The 17,758-nt window shown below is 45.0% G+C and overlaps 8 protein-coding genes across 8 annotated transcripts; 5 read left to right on the forward strand and 3 right to left on the reverse strand. All coding sequences in view use genetic code 12, as the record gives it.

The window, feature by feature from the left end:
• Positions 1-836: 836 nt before the first annotated feature.
• Positions 837-5,081, forward strand: KOG1 (ubiquitin-binding TORC1 subunit; the record flags this gene model as incomplete). Its single annotated transcript, XM_002616077.1, has 1 exon — positions 837-5,081. One exon carries the CDS (start codon positions 837-839, stop codon positions 5,079-5,081), a length of 4,245 nt encoding a protein of 1,414 aa, XP_002616123.1.
• Positions 5,082-5,776: 695 nt separating this feature from the next.
• Positions 5,777-6,862, forward strand: MTM1 (Mtm1p; the record flags this gene model as incomplete). The annotated part of the gene is made up of 1 exon (XM_002616076.1): positions 5,777-6,862. The coding sequence occupies one exon, from the start codon at positions 5,777-5,779 to the stop codon at positions 6,860-6,862; it is 1,086 nt and encodes a 361-aa protein (XP_002616122.1).
• Positions 6,863-6,930: 68 nt separating this feature from the next.
• FOB63_002862 (uncharacterized protein) lies at positions 6,931-7,917 on the reverse strand (the record flags this gene model as incomplete). Its single annotated transcript, XM_002616074.1, has 1 exon — positions 6,931-7,917. The coding sequence occupies one exon, from the start codon at positions 7,915-7,917 to the stop codon at positions 6,931-6,933; it is 987 nt and encodes a 328-aa protein (XP_002616120.1).
• Positions 7,918-8,603: 686 nt separating this feature from the next.
• On the reverse strand, positions 8,604-9,362 carry FOB63_002863 (uncharacterized protein; the record flags this gene model as incomplete). The annotated part of the gene is made up of 1 exon (XM_002616073.2): positions 8,604-9,362. The coding sequence occupies one exon, from the start codon at positions 9,360-9,362 to the stop codon at positions 8,604-8,606; it is 759 nt and encodes a 252-aa protein (XP_002616119.2).
• A 161-nt stretch (positions 9,363-9,523) lies between these two features.
• RSM22 (mitochondrial 37S ribosomal protein RSM22) lies at positions 9,524-11,902 on the forward strand (the record flags this gene model as incomplete). The annotated part of the gene is made up of 1 exon (XM_002616072.1): positions 9,524-11,902. One exon carries the CDS (start codon positions 9,524-9,526, stop codon positions 11,900-11,902), a length of 2,379 nt encoding a protein of 792 aa, XP_002616118.1.
• A 722-nt stretch (positions 11,903-12,624) lies between these two features.
• On the reverse strand, positions 12,625-12,873 carry RPS27A (40S ribosomal protein eS27; the record flags this gene model as incomplete). The annotated part of the gene is made up of 1 exon (XM_002616071.1): positions 12,625-12,873. One exon carries the CDS (start codon positions 12,871-12,873, stop codon positions 12,625-12,627), a length of 249 nt encoding a protein of 82 aa, XP_002616117.1.
• Positions 12,874-14,359: 1,486 nt separating this feature from the next.
• FOB63_002866 (uncharacterized protein) lies at positions 14,360-16,129 on the forward strand (the record flags this gene model as incomplete). Its single annotated transcript, XM_002616070.2, has 1 exon — positions 14,360-16,129. One exon carries the CDS (start codon positions 14,360-14,362, stop codon positions 16,127-16,129), a length of 1,770 nt encoding a protein of 589 aa, XP_002616116.2.
• Positions 16,130-16,749: 620 nt separating this feature from the next.
• On the forward strand, positions 16,750-17,742 carry FOB63_002867 (uncharacterized protein; the record flags this gene model as incomplete). Its single annotated transcript, XM_002616068.1, has 1 exon — positions 16,750-17,742. The coding sequence occupies one exon, from the start codon at positions 16,750-16,752 to the stop codon at positions 17,740-17,742; it is 993 nt and encodes a 330-aa protein (XP_002616114.1).
• Between the last annotated feature and the right edge of the window lie 16 nt (positions 17,743-17,758).

Below are 17,758 nucleotides of genomic sequence, written 5' to 3' on the forward strand. Positions count from 1 at the left end.
TGAGTTTCGGGGAGTTTGATATCTAATTTCTGAACGCGACAACTAAGAGAAGTCACGTAACTTGTTTCAAAGAAAGTGGGGCCACAGAGTTTTATATGACAGTACTCAGGAGAAGAGACAGGGCAGTTGGTAGCTCAAAAATGCAGCTGGTTCTGAATAGAGGAGTTGAAGCCTTCTAAACCGGTGCTTACTGCTAATCCGTTGACAGATTCCAGAAGTTGACTGTGCCTGCATACACGTCACCGAACGGCGTTCCAGAATGAAAGCAATAAAGGCAAAGGAAACATCGAGTGTAGGCGGAAAACAAATAAAAAGCGACCTTTTCATGGCAAGTTGAAGAGCAGGTAGACATAGAGAAATTTCATGTTCAAAAATAGCGAATGTGATGAACTTTACTGCAACAGGAAAGACAAGGCGAGTGCGAGTGCGAAAGTCCGAAGTCAACTGAGACTGCGATACCAAAAAGTGCCCAAACGAATCCCCAGAGAGAGAGCGGGAACATCGGCGAAACCATACGAAGGAAAAAGAAAACGCACCTAGGGCCAACGAAAGCGATCGTTTTTTCAAACATTCTCGCACAAACGATACAGCCAATTGGACGTGAGTCATTGAAGATACATCCAGCCAGACAACTCCACCCCTTTGAATCCGCAAGTATCTCCAAGAGGAAGACGATTTCGTGTATCTGGCTATCAGCATCCAATCTGGCCATAAAAAAGCATCTAGACCTAGCATCTAGACCCGTCATCTAGGCCCAGCATCCAGAATCCATCTGGACCCAGCATTTAGCATCTAGCATCTAGCATCCCACCAAGCTTGAACAAAAAGCCGATAACATGTCGTCGCAGGTGGTGTATTTTGGCCCGCGGCCACTCCAGCCGTTGAACGGCACCATGCGCCACGGCTTTGACACGGACCATAACCTGGACCGGTTCCTCCGCACGCTCGCCAACACCTTCTATATTTATTTCGATGACAAGCGTCACATCGCCAACGGCCGCCCGCTCAGCGCCAGCATGAAGCGACTCCCGGCGCTCGCACGGCATTTCCAGCCCATTGCCGACTGGAAAGTCATGCGGGAGCGGCAGAAAACCATCAGTGCTGTTCTCGTACTCTGCTTGAACCTTGGCGTGGATCCTCCAGACGTGATGAAAACGCACCCGTGTGCAAAGCGCGAGGCGTGGTGTGATCCGCTGGCCTTTTCAGACACCAAGAAGGCGCTCGAGGCCATTGCCAAGGGCTTGCAAGCGCAGTACGAGACGCTCCTGTTGCGTACGCGATACAAGCAGTCTTTGGACCCGTGTGTCGAAGATGTCAAGCGGTTCTGCAACACATTGCGCCGCAACGCCAAGGACGAGCGCATCTTGTTCCATTATAATGGTCATGGCGTGCCGCGGCCCACTGCCAGCGGCGAGATCTGGGTCTTCAACCGAGGCTACACCCAGTACATTCCAATCCTGCTCTATGACTTGCAGACGTGGCTCGGCGCTCCGGTGGTGTTCGTGTGGGACTGCAGCGGCGCCGGAAACATTGTGCACAGCTTCAAGAAGTTTGTGCAGCGGCGAATTGACGATGACAACGAGGGCAACCACGACTTGAGCGCCCCGCTGCCCACGTCTGCGTACCTAGATCTGCTTCAGCTCGCCGCCTGCAAAAGCAACGACACCTTGCCCATGAGCCCAGCTTTGCCCGCAGACTTGTTCACCTGCTGCCTCACCTGTCCAATCGACATGTCGCTCCAGTGGTTTATCATGCGGCTGCCGCTAGAGAAAAGCCACTACGCCCGGCTCCCACGCAACTCGGCCGGAAACGTCATTGTGCCAGGCAAGCTCACCGACCGCCGTACGCCGCTTGGCGAGTTGAACTGGATATTCACCGCCATTACTGACACCATTGCGTGGACACTGTTGCCGCGGCCCGTGTTCAAACGGCTCTTCCGGCAAGATTTGATGGTGGCTGCGCTCTTCCGTAACTTTTTGTTGGCTAAGCGGATTATGCCCCACTTCAATTGCACCCCAGTGAGCGATCCTCCCTTGCCCGACGCTGTGCGTAACCATCCGATGTGGGATCTGTGGGACCTTGCAATCGACCAGGTGTTTGCGCAGTTGCTCGAAAAGGAGCTTCTGACAGACCCAGACCAGAGCCAGAACCAAGGCCCGAATCTCACCCAGCCACCGCTTCTGAATCTGCATCAGAGTGCAATCGTGAATCTGAACCTGGCAGCAGTAGCCACTGCGCCTGGAGCTGGCCAGCCCAGCTTGAATTACCAGCATTCAACCTTTTTCGAACAGCAGCTCACGGCGTTTGATCTTTGGCTCAAATATGCCGGTCCGTCCACCAAGGAGCCTCCAGAACAGCTACCGATTGTCTTGCAAGTGTTGTTGTCCCAGGTGCATCGCCTTCGTGCGTTGATCTTGCTTTCCAAGTTTTTGGATATGGGCCCGTGGGCTGTATACTTGTCGTTGTCCATCGGAATCTTCCCGTACGTGCTCAAGTTGCTTCAAAGCCCGGCACAGGAATTGAAACCCGTCCTTATTTTCATCTGGGCTCGTATCATGGCTATTGATTACCGCAGCACACAACAAGAGCTCTGCAAGGACAAGGGTTACAACTATTTCTACCTTATTTTGAATTCCACTCCACATAACCCTATCGGTGCCCCAGGAGCTCCAGGTGGGCTCAATACCTCGAACCCGGGCTCCGTCGTGGTCAACGATGACCATAAGGCTATGAGCGCATTTATTCTCACACTTTTCATCAAAGACTTCAAGAATGGCCAGCGTCTCTGCTTCTCCATCGAGCTCGTGGCAAATTGTCTTCGTTTTATATCGACAAGTGAAAATCCATTGTTGCGTCAATGGTGCTGTTTGCTTCTCTCCCAGCTTTGGCTCAGGTACCCAGACGGGAAATGGATAATTTACAAAGACGGCCACTTGAATCGCCTCTTGGATTTGGTAGCCGATCCTATTCCTGAAGTTCGTACATCCATCATTGTGGCTCTCACAACATTTTTGTCTGAGCCTGAAGATACCGAGCTGCCTAAGAGATCTCGTGACGATTTTTCGTCCGCACCTAGTGTCAGCGCTGATCTTCGCAAGGATGAGTTGAAGCAGCAGGATTTGAAGCTTGCGAATGTGATTTTACGCTTGCTAGGCGATGGATCGTCTATTGTTCGTCGCGAAATTGTGTTTTTCATTGGTCGCTTCATCAAAATCTACCCGAACTTCTTCTTGGTAGTAGCATTCAATCAATTGGAGGAGGAAATTGTATTGATTGACAATCCAAACAACTTACAAGAATTCCGAAAGAAGTCTCCAGCATACGGTTCAATCTTTAGCTCCATCTGGAAAGCGCTTTTGATTTTATCTGAAGATCCACATCTTGAAGTAAAACAATTAGCAGAGATATTGATAGATTCAGTCATGGTGAAGCTCAACCAGAGCGAACTTTCAGGCTTGGTCAAGGAAATGCAAGACTATCTTTTAAGCAAGTCCTACATCAACATCAATGATAACTTCAAGTCGTCAAAACCAATCGTCAACCGTCCCATGGCATTACACAATGGGCCAAAACGACAGGCTTCCAGTGGGTCAGTTCTAAACAGGCAAAACACTCTTACAATCAGTGGTACAGGCAGATCGCGTTCTTACTCACAGGGTGACTCAAACGATCACAGCGATGCGTCATCAATTTCTTCCAAGTTGCGCAATTTGAGCATCTCTCGTATTTTCAAGTCCTTCAACCTAAATGAGGAAACAGACATCAACAACTTCACAAAAATCTTGAATCCTGGACCTGTCTCAAGCCATTATGGCCAGGAGTACAAGCCAAAGACTCCTCGATACGAACCACGCCCAGATATGAAAGAACCTGAGCTTCCTGAAGAGTCTGGATTTTTTGAGTACAGCTGCGAGTACTTTCAAGAGCCTCAAATGTCGAAAACAGAGATTGAGCAACCAGGATCCGAAGAGTACGTCAAACGCTTATGGCGGCGTAACAGAAACGAGCAGGTTATTCAAGAGACGCAACCACAGAAGAAAATGGCTATTCGTGGCGACTGGAATAGAGACACAACGGTGTTGAACAACAAGACACAGCCAAAACTCATCAAGTTCATGCAGTTTGAAAAGTTATTGGTGGCCACAGATGATAAGGACAACGTTTCAGTCTGGGACTGGGAAGCCCGCGATATTGTGACAAAGTTTTCCAACGGGAACCCCTTTGGCACGAAAATCACTGACTTGAAGTTTTTGAACGAAGACGACTTGCCTTTAGTAATGACGGGCTCATCCGACGGAGTGGTAAAGATCTATCGTAACTTCCACTATGAAGGAGGTGATGAGAAACCCGTTGAGCTTGTCACAGCTTGGAGAGCATTGACCGATCTTCTTCTTACATCTAAAAGTACTGGTCTCATCAGTGAATGGCAGCAATCGCGTGGTTCGCTTTTGGTCAGTGGTGACGTGAAGGTTTTCCGTGTATGGGACGCCCAACGTGAACTTTGTGTGCTTGATATTCCGGCTAGGTCTACATCTTCCATCACGTCAATCACATCAGACCAGGTGGCGGGAGACGTCTTTGTCGCAGGCTTTGACGATGGAAGTTTACGGGTTTATGACCGCCGACTTGATGCCCGCGAGTCCATGGTTCAGCTTTGGCAGAATGGCCGAGGTGGCGCTAAGGACATTGGCAGGGGCTCGATTAGAAACGTTCACATGCAGCGGGGTGGGTTCCGTGAGCTTGTCAGCGGTTCAGCCGACGGATATGTCAATCTATGGGATATCAGAAACACCGAGCCAGTGGCAACATTCACCACACCAGAGCAAGGCTTGCGGTGCATTGATGTTCACGAACATGCTCCAATTATTTGTACGGGGTCCAAGTGGGTCAATATGTGGACAACGTCAGGCGACATGATTGCCACCTTGAAAAACCCACACGACGGCTATCTCACTAATCGTACGCTGAACTACTTGGCTAACGTGACCTTTCATCCACATCGCATGATGGTAACAACCAACTTCAACCAAGACGGGCATATCAACGTGTACAAGTGCACAGATATAATGTCAGAGTACTGAGTAGTCGAAGGAATTGATAAAAAAAGCGCAAAACTCGAACAGTGATGGAATTTTTTGAAAATAATGAGCGAGTGAGACTTAAGACCCAGGTTAAGAAAGGACGACTCTAAAAAAGTAACCCTGAGCGACTAGTCGAAGCTTTTTCTGCGTATGAGGAGGATCTAAAATTATCAGGCCAAGAACAGGAACAAATCTCGGATCCAGTTCACATACTCGGTCCTATTGCTTTTGTAAGCAAGCTAAAATATTGATAATACTTTTTTAAGCACTCTTGCGCATGTGGTGATTTTCGGACATTATAAGATATGATCTCATCAAGAGATGGGATCCACAATTTGTTGTTGTACAGCTTTTCGTATGAACACATTCATTTTGAAGCTGAATAGTTCAATTCTAATGCCGCTGAAAAGATATTTTCGGGCCTAACTTAGGTTGTCAGACCCACCAATACCTGTTGCAAAGGACATTTATTAAAAAGTCCACCGTGATTCCCGAATTATCTCAATCCCATCCTTTTTACACGTGCTTTACTCTCCATAGAATTCATAGAATGCATTCCATAGATCATATAAATGCACTTATCACGCACACGTCAGTGATGCACAAAACGATTGCAAAATCTATTCCCGTGATCGGTGGTACACCTGCAGGATTCATGTACTGATGGCCACGCTGAGCACAACCTCATCATTGCCATGTCTATGTCATCTGAGCTAGCCGCCGGCATCGAGGAAAAACTTCACCTCGATGCCTCGCAGAAACCACCGGAAGATATTTCTGCGTTCCAGCGCATGCTCTCTGCGTGCCTGGGCTCGTTCATCACATCTCTAGTGGTTACGCCTTTCGATGTGGTTCGCATTCGCATCCAGCAACAAGAGGTCATTCCTCAGGACTACCAATGTTGCAGTGGAGGATCAAAGTCCCAGCCCAAAGGCCCAGGTATCTTCTGGATCAACGAACACTACTGTAACTCTGCAGAAAAGTGTCCACGAATCACCTCCACATTCCAAGGCATGTCAAGTATTGCGCGTAATGAGGGCCTACCCACTCTCTGGCGTGGTCTAAGTTTGACGTTGTTTATGGCAATCCCATCCAACATCATATACTTCACAGGATATGAGTATATCCGCGACCGGTCGCCTTTGGTGGAGCACCCACTCAATCCTCTTATTTGTGGCATGTTCGCGCGAACTATGGCAGCAACAACCGTTGCTCCCGTTGAGCTTTTGAAGACAAGACTCCAATCCATTCCTTCTGAAGTACGTGGTGACCAGCGAAGCCGAATCTTCTCACATTTGCTCAAGGATGCAGCTGCTTCGTTTCGCAGCCGTGGAGTGGGTTCGATGTTCACTGGCTTGAAGATCACCCTCTGGCGAGATGTACCGTTCCTGGGAATATATTGGCTGTGCTATGAGCTTTTCAAAGACCGTATTGGAGGAGCCATGGGCGTTGATTTCAACGAGAATGCTGCGCAGCAAGATGATTTAAAAGTGTTTACGACGAGTTTCCTCTCCGGTTCTTTTGGAGGAGTGATTGCGGCGTTTTTCACCAATCCCTTTGATGTCGGCAAAACTAGACTTCAGATAGCGACCGAAGAAAAGAAATTGGTCGACAAGAGGAAACCAACTATGTTCAAGTTCCTTTTTGAAATTTACCAAAAGGAGGGCCTTCGGGCTTTGTATGGCGGTTTCGGAGCCCGAGTGATGAAAATTGCTCCTCTGTGCGCCATAATGATATCATCCTATGAGATTGCCAAGAAGATCTTCAAGGACAAGTTGTAAGCGAGCTTGCGCCGCTAACCCCATTCCATTGCATGTGGATCCATATAGATTTTGTACATAACTGATCCTTACTTCCAGCCCTCGTGGTTCATTTGGAATTTCCGAATGTCGTATTCGTTTGAGACCTCTTGTTGGCTTTTTTCGGTATGTCTGTTAAGCAACGATTCGTACCTGTCATCGTGGCGACGAGATGTCCTATCCGATTCGAAGGACTTCTGGGAATTCTTCCCTACTGAGGTTCTTCCAGTCTCGAGGGCCGCTCTTCTCTCGTCAATGAGAGAGATTCCGCCGCTATCCTCTGGCGTGTCAAAAGTACTGGGCGGTTGTCTCAGAATGCTAGGCGAAAGCGAGAGACCAATGCGTCTAGCAGTTACAATGGGGTCGGTGGCGCAAAACAAAGCATTGAAAGCGTTTCCCTGCTTACCAAGCTGGTCAATACACTCTAAGAGCCACAGTATGAAACCACGACAAGCTTCCCTCATGTTGGCTGAAGTCGTACGGAGCAACTGTTGTTCAATTAACTTCAAGTTGTACTCGTTCTCCTCTATTTCGTCGATGACCAAGAGGGTTTTCGAGGCATTGGGTCCAAGTTTCATTGAGTTTGCCTCCTTTGCCTTCTGCAACTTGGCGTGCTTCGAAATAAGATCATTCTGCCGTGTCTCTCGAATGGCTATAGCTCCCATCTGCACCTTGAGCTTACTGTAGTTTTCTGTTCTCGTGGCAAAAACCATATCCACAGTATCTAGCAAAGTAATAAACTCCTGAATCACAAGCGCCGTTTCATCATTGTTGAAGTCGCTTGCCCAACTGTTCAAACTCTCAATCAATATAGCATGCGACGCCGAAGCCTTTTTCTGGAGTTTCGTGAGTCGCTCAATCACTTTCTGAACATCAGTAGCCGACGACCTTTTGGATTCTTTTCTTGAATAAAGCGGCCTGATTTTATGAAGCATTTTAAGCACCGCCGCTGTTGTAGGTCTACTTAATGTTGAATAAGCGGAATGGAAAACAGATGATTTTTGTGACATCTTGTCGTCCATATTTGGTTCCAGCATGACAAAAAAGAAGGAAGGTTAGAAGATTTTTCTCTCTTTTCTGTTCACTTTCTTCTAGCTTTCGAGAAAAAAAAGAGTTGGTTTGTTGATAAAAAAATGGCTGCAAACTATGGCTGAGGATGCGACATTTTAAAGAGTATAAAAGGAATCATCTGGTGCGAGTTTATTCATTGATTTTTCGTTTTGCCATTGGATTATTTCTTTACCTTTTTCATTCGTATCGTTGTTTAATTGATTCTACTTACTTATTTTTCGCTTATTATACTCTCACTCAAACTTTTCATTAGGGAAACACCTTTAAGAGGAAATTTAGTCTTTACTTGAAAATGATCATGGAGTTCATCTGTTAATATCTATTCTTTTGCGCCAACCTTAATGTTTTTCTCTCATTTTGGTATTCATTCGTGTAATGGGGATCCTAACGAAATCTCAAAAAGAATGACTACTTGATCTACAAATTCAATGTTGTTCCATATGATCATATATGATCATATATGATCATAATAGGAGTCAGCAGTCGTCAGTCCTTCGATCCTCAATCTTCAATCCTCAATCTTCAATCCTCAATCTTCAATCCTCAATCTTCAATCCCCAATCTCCAATCCCCAGTCTTCCATCTTCAATGTTCAATCCAAATCTCGCAATCTACTGTTCCATTTTCCATTGTCTTCTTGAATATTTACTGTCTACTTCTTCGACACCTCCTCGTCTAAATTCAACCCCGTGGCAGTGATGATCTTCTTGCGTAAAGATTCCATGCTGCCTGAAACTTTCTCCTGGCCACTCACTGCAGTTTGCTCTACTTGGTTGACAAGACGCTCGGTCTTTTCCAACGCAGCAACTTGCGTGGTGGCAAGTGCGGGCATGGACCGCTGCTCCACCTTCCAGAGGAAGCCCATAGTGTTGCTGAAGGTCTGAGGCAAAAAGTACTTGAACGATGCCAAACCCAAACCTACTGGGAAGAAAACCTTGGCCAAAACACCTCGTTGACGCGCCATGATGTTTCCCGAAAGAGATGCAATCACAATGTAGATCGAGTTTGGTAGAAGGTCTTCTCTTCTGTCGTGCAATGCACTAACGGTGCCTGTCACGTCTCGTTCAGCTTGATACATTTTCACTTTTCCTTCGTCCAAGTAGTCTTGCGTGGCCGTCACAGCACGTGTCACAGTCTCCCGCAAACTGCGGAACGCCGACTCAAAAGAGGAAATGGATCTGACTGTCACGCCGTTGATTACTGAGCGAGGACCCAAGATTTCTTGTTGTGTTTCTGTGCTGGGAATAGTGGTTCCTGGCACTGGGTTAACAGACGCTTCGTCCTCGTAAAATCTTCGTTTCAGATCATTGTGGATGGTGGGCGTTTTGAATATGCAAGTTGCAGCTGCCCCAAGCGCAACTGCAGCAGAAACTGGACGAGACATAAACAGTGAAAGATGGTGGGTTCTCATTTGCTGGGGTATATCAAACGCACTGAGTATGGTGGTGCACGGGTGTGAGAAGCTGCTCCGACAGTACAAAATGTCAAGAGCTGGAAAAACCATAAGCGATGCCGCACGTGACCCACCAAACTTAAGCAAGGTTTGTGCTGGAAGTGATTTTTGCCACAAGTATGTTTGTTCCGGGCAGAAAAGTGCTAAGTTACCGCCTTTTACAGTCCACAGCTAGGCTAGCTCGTCGAGCAAAGTCCGACAAGGGCACACAGCCGTTTGAGGTGGGCAACATCGACCCATCTCATCTCGATTTCCAATCTGCATCATCTTCACCATCGGCTCTCCCATTTGAGCGGAGAAGACATAGCGAGACATTTGGCCAGTTAGTTCGCAGCGAGCAATGGAGGAAGAGTGGTGACTTGAACGACTCCAACTACGTCAAGAAAGTCGAACTCCATTCTGAAAATCCTCTCTTTGATCCACTGCCATCCCCGTTCAGAAACGAAGACGGGTCTTTCATCCGAGGCGAAACATCCGAGGAAGCAAGACTTGATCCGTTAACTCTCAAGGCCAGAGTGGATCATTCAGTGACGAAGCTTCCTTATGAGATTGCTAAAGTGATCAACAAAAATATCCTACTGGTTGTGCAGCCAGATAAGCTTCGTGAACGGGCCGCCCTAGTGTATCAAAGTTTGGAAAAAGATCAGATCCAAAAAGCGCCAGACCTGAGTTTGGAAGCCGATGCTCACATTGCGGCGTTATTTCTTCAGAATTACGCACACGCAAGAAGGGTTCTTCTGGAGTTGAAAAATCGCGTTGGTGATTCCTTCAATCCTGATAGCGTTTTAGATGTGGGATATGGACCAGGTACTGGTATGATTGCTCTTAATGATATTATGGGAGATGAATTCAAACCCCGTACGAAAGAGGTATATGTTGTTGGCAGAGGCAACAAGGAAATGAAGAAAAGAGCCAAGATTCTTCTTTCAAGACAAGTATGTGAAATTCCAGATGAAGATGAAGTGTCAGATGTTCTGGAAGGAAGCGAGGCGATTTCATCTGAACTATCAGGAGATCACGAGGAGCCAGTTTCCAACGAGACGGAAGCGAACGAGGATGATTACATCGGACCAGTTGACTCATCTCAGATCCAAATACGTACCAAATTAAGAGATTCTTTACCTTCAACCAAGCAATATGAGTTGATCATCGTGAACCAGGCGTTACTTACTCGAGAATACAGTTTTCCCTCAGATGTGGATACGAATATATACATGCTTTTGAGATTGCTCAAGCCAAACGGACACCTTGTTTTGATCGAAAGGGGAAATGCATTAGGCTTTGAAATCATTGCAAGAGCCAGACAAGTTATGCTTCGCCCTGAATCACATGAAGGAGAAAATGGAAAGATCCCACGTCCTTATGTGAAAGGATCTACATATAAACCCCAAAAACTCCGGAAAGAAGACCAGCTCATTACTGAAGACCATATCAAGTATGAAGAGCAGCTTTTGGCTGAATTGGAGGCGGAAGAGGAACTTGAGAAATTGGAAGAGACGTTGAGTGCCTCAGAAGACAACTTAGAAGCGGAACTCACAGAAAAGTTCGGAGAAGTTACAGAGAAAGATCTTAAATTTGAATTCGAAGACAGCGAAGAATTCGAGGTTTTGACACCAGGACAGACGCCGGCGGGGGATGAACCGGTGACCGACAAAGTTGATTACCATTTAAGTGTGGTTGCACCATGCTCGCACCACGGTAGATGCCCTCTCCAATTGGGAGATCCTAAATTCTACAAGATTTCGAACCATAAGCACCGGTTGAGCTTCTGCTCTTTCAACCATGTGGTTGAAAGGCCCAAGTACACTATGGAGCTCAAGAAAGGCCGTCGTCTTGCAACGCAATGGGATAAGAGTACTGAAGATGGGTTCGGAATTGACAGACTCAGCAAAAAGACATTGAAGACATTAGAAGGGTCAGGTCGTCCAGGAGGAAATAATACAGAATCGGGCAATTTTTCATACCTCATCATGCACCGGTCTCCGAACGATAGCAAGACGATTGAGAAAATCGAGAATGACAGAGAGCACCACACAGATAGTGACCAAGCGCCTCACTGGCCACGAGTCTTGGAGTTCCCAGCGAAGATTAAAAACAATGTCCGTCTCAAAGTGTGTGCGCCTTCGGGGAACATTGAAATTTGGCAGGTTCCAAAGAGTTTGGGCAAACAAACGTATCATGATGCCCGTAAAGTCAGACAGGGAGACCTCTGGGCATTAGGGAAGAAAAGTGCTGTGGTGAAGAACCGACTTTCGGAAGCCAATTTCGAAAAGTTGAACAGATTAGCTAACACACAGCGCAAATTTGTGCTCAAGGAGAAGAGAAAGAAACAATGGAAAAAGATTACCAGTCTGTCAGAAGACGCTTTCGAGGAAGGAGAAAATCCTGAAGAGCTTGCGGATCGCCTTGCTACGGAATTGGAGGTGACTAAGAAGTATAAGACCCAAGGTAAGAGGGCTAAGTTTGATGTTGATCCTCAGGATTACAACGGTCGTTGATCAAACACATGTACATAGGGCCGAAAGGCAATACAAGTAAATAAATGAGAAGATATAGTGACTTGATTGAATATTGAGATATTAGTACGGAGGCGAAGATTGCCAAGTTTTGATTATAGAGGTTCCAGATGTGATCATGACAATAACTGAAGAGTATCAGAATGAAAAAGACAAAAACTCAATACCATCAACGTATGTCAAAGAAGTGAATGATTTCGTTGATATGGTCAATCAGTAGTGAATCATCAATTATTGTCCACTTTACAAAGCACATGATACTAATTGGATCAGATATATATTGTCCAAGGTGCAGACAATTTGGATAAGAAATTATGGAGCTGAATTTCCACCATACACATTTTGCAACTTTATAGCAAACCTAGTTTGAGTCTTTCGTCTAACCATAACCTCAATAGCCTTCACTTCAGTCGACATTCTAAAAATGGGATACGCATGTATTCGAAACGTATTAAAATGCATTAATGTCTTTCAACTTGTCCATACATCCAGCCAAGGACTGGTCTACACTCATTAAACTAACTGTGGTATTCCTATATACCAATGACCAAATCCGCCGCAGCGAAAAACCGAGTAATCTATAATACAAATGCATTCTAGGGAGTGGCAGGACCGGGATTCTCCCTGTAAATCCCGGCCAGCACAGGCAACTTTTCGCTTGTGCTTTGCCTTCCTTCATTAAATGCACTGGAAATTCAGTGCAATCACTTTCTTCTGAAAGAGCAGCCCTCGGTCAACTTGGCCTTGCCTCCTGTTGGAGAACACAAGACAGAAGAACATCCGTCACAGGTGACGGCGGTTTGGGCATGGGAAAAAACGGTGGTGATGTTCAAGCATCCAGGGCACTTGACATCCATGAAAAAGGATCTTGGCGATTGGACCAAGGTCTTCAACTTATGCTTTTGAGCTTCGGAAGCTGGGTTGGGGTGCAACAAATCTTGAACTAAAACCATGGTTATTGGGGAAAAAGAACGAGAAAATTTTTGTGGGTGCGGTGGAAAATTTTTATCCTCCTCACACGAGCGGTGCGCGCACGACCGCCTGCACTGGAGTTCCGACTGGAGAAAGAAAAAGGAAAAAAGAAAAGAAAACAAGAGAAGGAATCGAAAAATTCAAAGAGGAAGAAGACTATGGAATGACATGGAATGTAAGACAGAGATGTAGTATGGGATGTCGTGGTGCCGTGTCGCATAATGTCGGTGCCACACCGACTCCACTAGAACTGTACGTTCTGTATGTCAACCTGTGGATACATATCTATTATTCTGTTACATATTAGACCCGTATATTTTCTGAAACTTTATCACAAAGGTGGTGATATAGTTTATCGTATCAGTGCATTGTTACATGTCCATTAACAGATGATTATTGACAAGCCCGCTGACTCTATCATTTATAATATAGATTTTAGAGGGGGATTAATATATCTGACTTGAAATAAAATATCAAAGAATTAAATACAGTATCCATTGATGTTTCAAATGATACTACGACGAAAGATGGTGGTGGTTATTTCAATCTGTGGACACTTGGATTCGCCTAGTCAAACTTGACTACCATGATTGTCAAGTTTTTCTTACCGCAATCAATAATATATGGTTAGGCATGCTACATCTGGTCTGGCCAGTTGCTTATTATTTTTATTTCTTCTTATCTGTTCTCATAACTACGAGTAATTCCATTCTACTCTGACGTGCTTAATTTGTATTTTATATTAGGAGATTACTTCTCGAAAACTCACATTCTGGATTTATTATTGCATTAATCCATTTAATTGAGCGCAATTGCACTTACAGAAGTAAATAGTACTACAACAAAATAATGCAAGCTGACATACTCATTTGAACGAGAAAATTCTTATTTTCAACTCTAAGAGCCAGCAAATTCAAATAGCAATAATCCTATACTAAATGGACAATTACATCAGTTCACTGTGCTAAGTCTTCCAATTTACACAGATGGTACCGCAGGCAATTTACTATTCAAAGTCTTTTGGATATACTTGACTGTTCAGAAAGTCCTGATTGTAGGAAAGAACTTGAATCTGCGAAGAGAGAATCAGCTTATTTACCTTGCTGTTCTGATTACCTCTAATCAACATAGAATTTTTTTACGTATAGTCGATAATTTGTAATCTGACAGCCGTCTATAATAGTAGAACCTGCCAGAGCAAGAAAGATGCTTGCAATTAATTAGAAAGAATGAATTAATATCCATCAAACTGAACAAACTCACATTCGCATTTTATTACTTCCACAAAGATCATAGAAACAGACGTAAACTGAAAACCCAACAATGCCAAAAGTAAATCTTAGACATAATTCATCTTTACTTCTTCTCCAACTAGCATCCGTATAGTATTTTGCACGTGATATTGGTCATGTGACGGAACACCATACCCCATAGCTGCAAATTACATTTAGTATCCTATTAAACGCCATGGAAACACGTCTAAATTCTGAAAACAAAACAAAAGGAGAAGCTTTTGCCTCCCAAAATACTCATAAAGATTTTGCCACCGATTTGGACTCGGATGGATATCTGATTTTGCCAAAAACTTCGGGCGTATACAACTTTTACTCGGTGAATGATTTTCTAGCAGGGCTTTTGGTATTTCTGCCGTCTATAGTGGCTGCCCTGGCAGTAGAAGCGAACCAGCAAAGAGATTGGGCCATAACACTCTCGAAACTAACGGTTTTGGCCCAAGTGGCATGGATGGTCATCTTTATTACTAGCTGGCCACTGGCTTGGATCCGCCATTTGGAAAAATCCCGGCTTCACTTGCTCAACTACATCAATCTGGTTTTCCTAGGCACCAATGCCGGGCTGCAAATACCCGAGGTGGCTTTAAACAGGCGAGTTTTTGCTGTAAACTTGCTTTTGGCTTTGAAGCTCCAACGATACGAAAAACTAGCGCTATTGTTGTGGTTCTGTGCCATCGTGGCAAGTCCCGTTATGATGCGGTGGTCGGTTACGGCTTCTGGAAATGGCAAGCACTCTGTTCGAGATGCAAACATTATCATGTTTGTCTTTTGGCAAGGTCTGAAGTTGTTGATCCAGGCGTCGGTCATTTTGCAGAAATCGGGCGGTAGCCCCCTCACAACAGGAACAGCCCCCGGAGTTGTCACAGATGCTAACTTAAGCTACTATGTGGAACTGTTTTGTGGACCCCAACATATGTTTGAAAGTCCGCCGCTGGTAGACGCTTACAAAGACTCGTGCTTCAAAGTAGATTTGGCATGCGACGCCTTTGGCTCAGACAAGTCGACTTTGGGCAATTCGAGACTGGGAAATGAAGTATCGCCTAAAGAAAAGGCAGATTCAAACAAGGGAATGACTGTTCCTGTGGTTCCCTTTCCTTTCGACGCTTCTCCGCTAGCAACCGAAGAATGCGATCAAACTAAAACCCGAAATACGTCCGGTTTGCCGAAAGTCCCCAATTCGCCAGTAGTCCCCAACTTACCAAGAATTCCAAATTTGAAAGACGCTGTCCCTGTCTCGGTGTCACCACATGGATCGGGTGCCTTTAGCTCACGCTATGAGACAAGGTTTTCGCTCCGAGAAAATTCAGAGGGCTGTTTCTCCGAGAATTTCATCCGACGTCCCCATGTAAAGAAGCAGAAGAAGTTCCACGAGAATACTCACTTGCATGAAAGTATTCCATATGGAGAAGAGCCATCTCGAATGGGTCATTGGAAATTCACAAGTGAACACCGAAACCAAGATATCACAATTTCCAGCCCCACCAAATCAAAACCCATAGAGGCTATTCATAATCTAAACAGGGAATCTACTCAGAAGAAAGATAGGCTTTTCGAAAAATGCTGGGCATTATGGACCCAGCTTTTGTCTTTTGATATCAACAAGGGCCTTATTGGAGCAGTATACCACTCGGTTTACACTCCCGCAAAGTCTGTTGCGAAGATGATTTTTGTTGTTTTTGTTCTGATTCCACTAAATGTGAGCTGGGTCATCTTTTGCTTGTTCTCGTTTGTTCCTCGTGTATTGATCAAGATCTTTGTGGTCGCTCCAATTCTGATCGTGGCAGATTACAAGAAAGATAGCGAGTACAAGTCATACAAAGAATATCGAGCAACTCATGAGATACCGGTTTTCAAAGAAAATGCATCTACCACCATTGCAAATAAGCTACTTGAACGCATCAATCGTGCAGATTCCAAAGATTATGTTAGTGCTTATCAAAGATGAGCATCAACCTTAGTAATCTATGGCGATGCGCACTGTCACGATATGCAGAGATATCGATCACACAAGATCTAAAGTTCCACCATCTCCCAATATCCTGTCAGCTTTATTGTTGGATTATCTCTCCTTTGTTGTAATACATAAAACTCCTAACTCGCCTAACATTTAGTGCCCAGCAAAGAGAGTATATCACCGGGCGCTCGAGGCGAACATTATTCAAAATAGCTAATAAGAAAAGACCCAAGCAATATCGCCCCCCATACCGAAAGTATGTCTACAAATCCAACTTTACGGAGGATGGGGGGAGTGAGGATGAAGGCCATGAAGCAGAAAATACCTTCAAAGACCTGTTTGGCAACTGGCAAGATTTCAGCACGAAAACCAATTCCAACATCACCTCAGTGTATGTGCTAACGAAAAATGGCCATATCAAGGGCAAAATCTGGCCACGGTCCCAGTTTGAGAAGGTTGATGTCCTCCATTGGTGTCTTTACAATGATAGCGAAGAATATCGTGCTAAATTGTTGCAGCTACAAGAGGAGGAACGCCAGAGCCGTAACAAAGCATCCGGATTAACTTTGCCTCTAGAGGTGATCGTCGAAGTCTTCGAGATACTTTACTATATGGGGAAATTGAAGCCCAAGCATCTAAGACTAAGCAAGCTCTTTTATGTTACTCTTCTTCCGCTTTTCTACAGGCGTCCTTTACTCAAGGGAAATAACTTTCTACAATTTGTCGACACGCTTTCCAGTAACAAAACTGTTGGGAACTATATCCGAGACCTTGACCTCTCGTTTGTAAACCAATCTGGCAAGAATGCTTATGTTGCAAAATTGCTCAAAAGATCAAGGCCGTTATTGCAATCTTTCACTGCACCACAAACCAGTTTTGGACTCGGCCCTTTAATGGCACTCAGAAGTTGTTTTAGTTTAAAAGTTCTTGACCTCCGCCTTGTTTCAGAAACGTTGAATCTCGAAGAACTTTTCCAATCTATTCGGCTGCTTGACAACCTCACGCATTTGTCATTTCCTCGATCATCTCTAGAGATTTCCAACTACAGAAGTGTGCATTGGCCCCCAAAGTTACAGTTTTTGAGAGTTTCTGGAGGTATCTCTGACGATTTTTTGATAGAATCCGACTTTCCTTCCACTATAGAACATATCGAATTCGCCCACTGTCCGAAAGTGATGCATGTTGGGTTCCAGCATTTTTTATTTAAAATGGGTCACAACTTAAAGTCTCTCAAGGTGCAATTCCCTATGCCCGGTTTGCAAAGCAACTCGCTAGATATCATATTCACATACTGTCCAAACCTTTTGGTTCTAGAGGTGACAGTAGATTATATGTCTGCGGAGTTTTTTGACGAAGAAAATCTTCACTATTTGCATTACCCTCGTCCTTTGCATACACTTTACCTTGATAGCAGTGGTATGCTTGGTACTACAGACAAGATGGACCCTCTTGATTTGGCCGTGGCATTAAGCGATGGTAGACTTCCAAAATTGAAAAATATGCGTTGCACGGCAAAGTTGGGCTGGGATCCGAAATCTGATGGAGTTTCTTACATAGCAGATGAGCTTGATGAGAGAAAAGGTGGTCTTTACATTGGTTATTAAAAGCATTAAGTTTGGG

Source organism: Clavispora lusitaniae (genome assembly GCF_014636115.1).
Source record: "Clavispora lusitaniae strain FDAARGOS_655 chromosome Unknown tig00000078_pilon, whole genome shotgun sequence".
Lineage (NCBI taxonomy): Eukaryota > Fungi > Ascomycota > Pichiomycetes > Serinales > Metschnikowiaceae > Clavispora > Clavispora lusitaniae.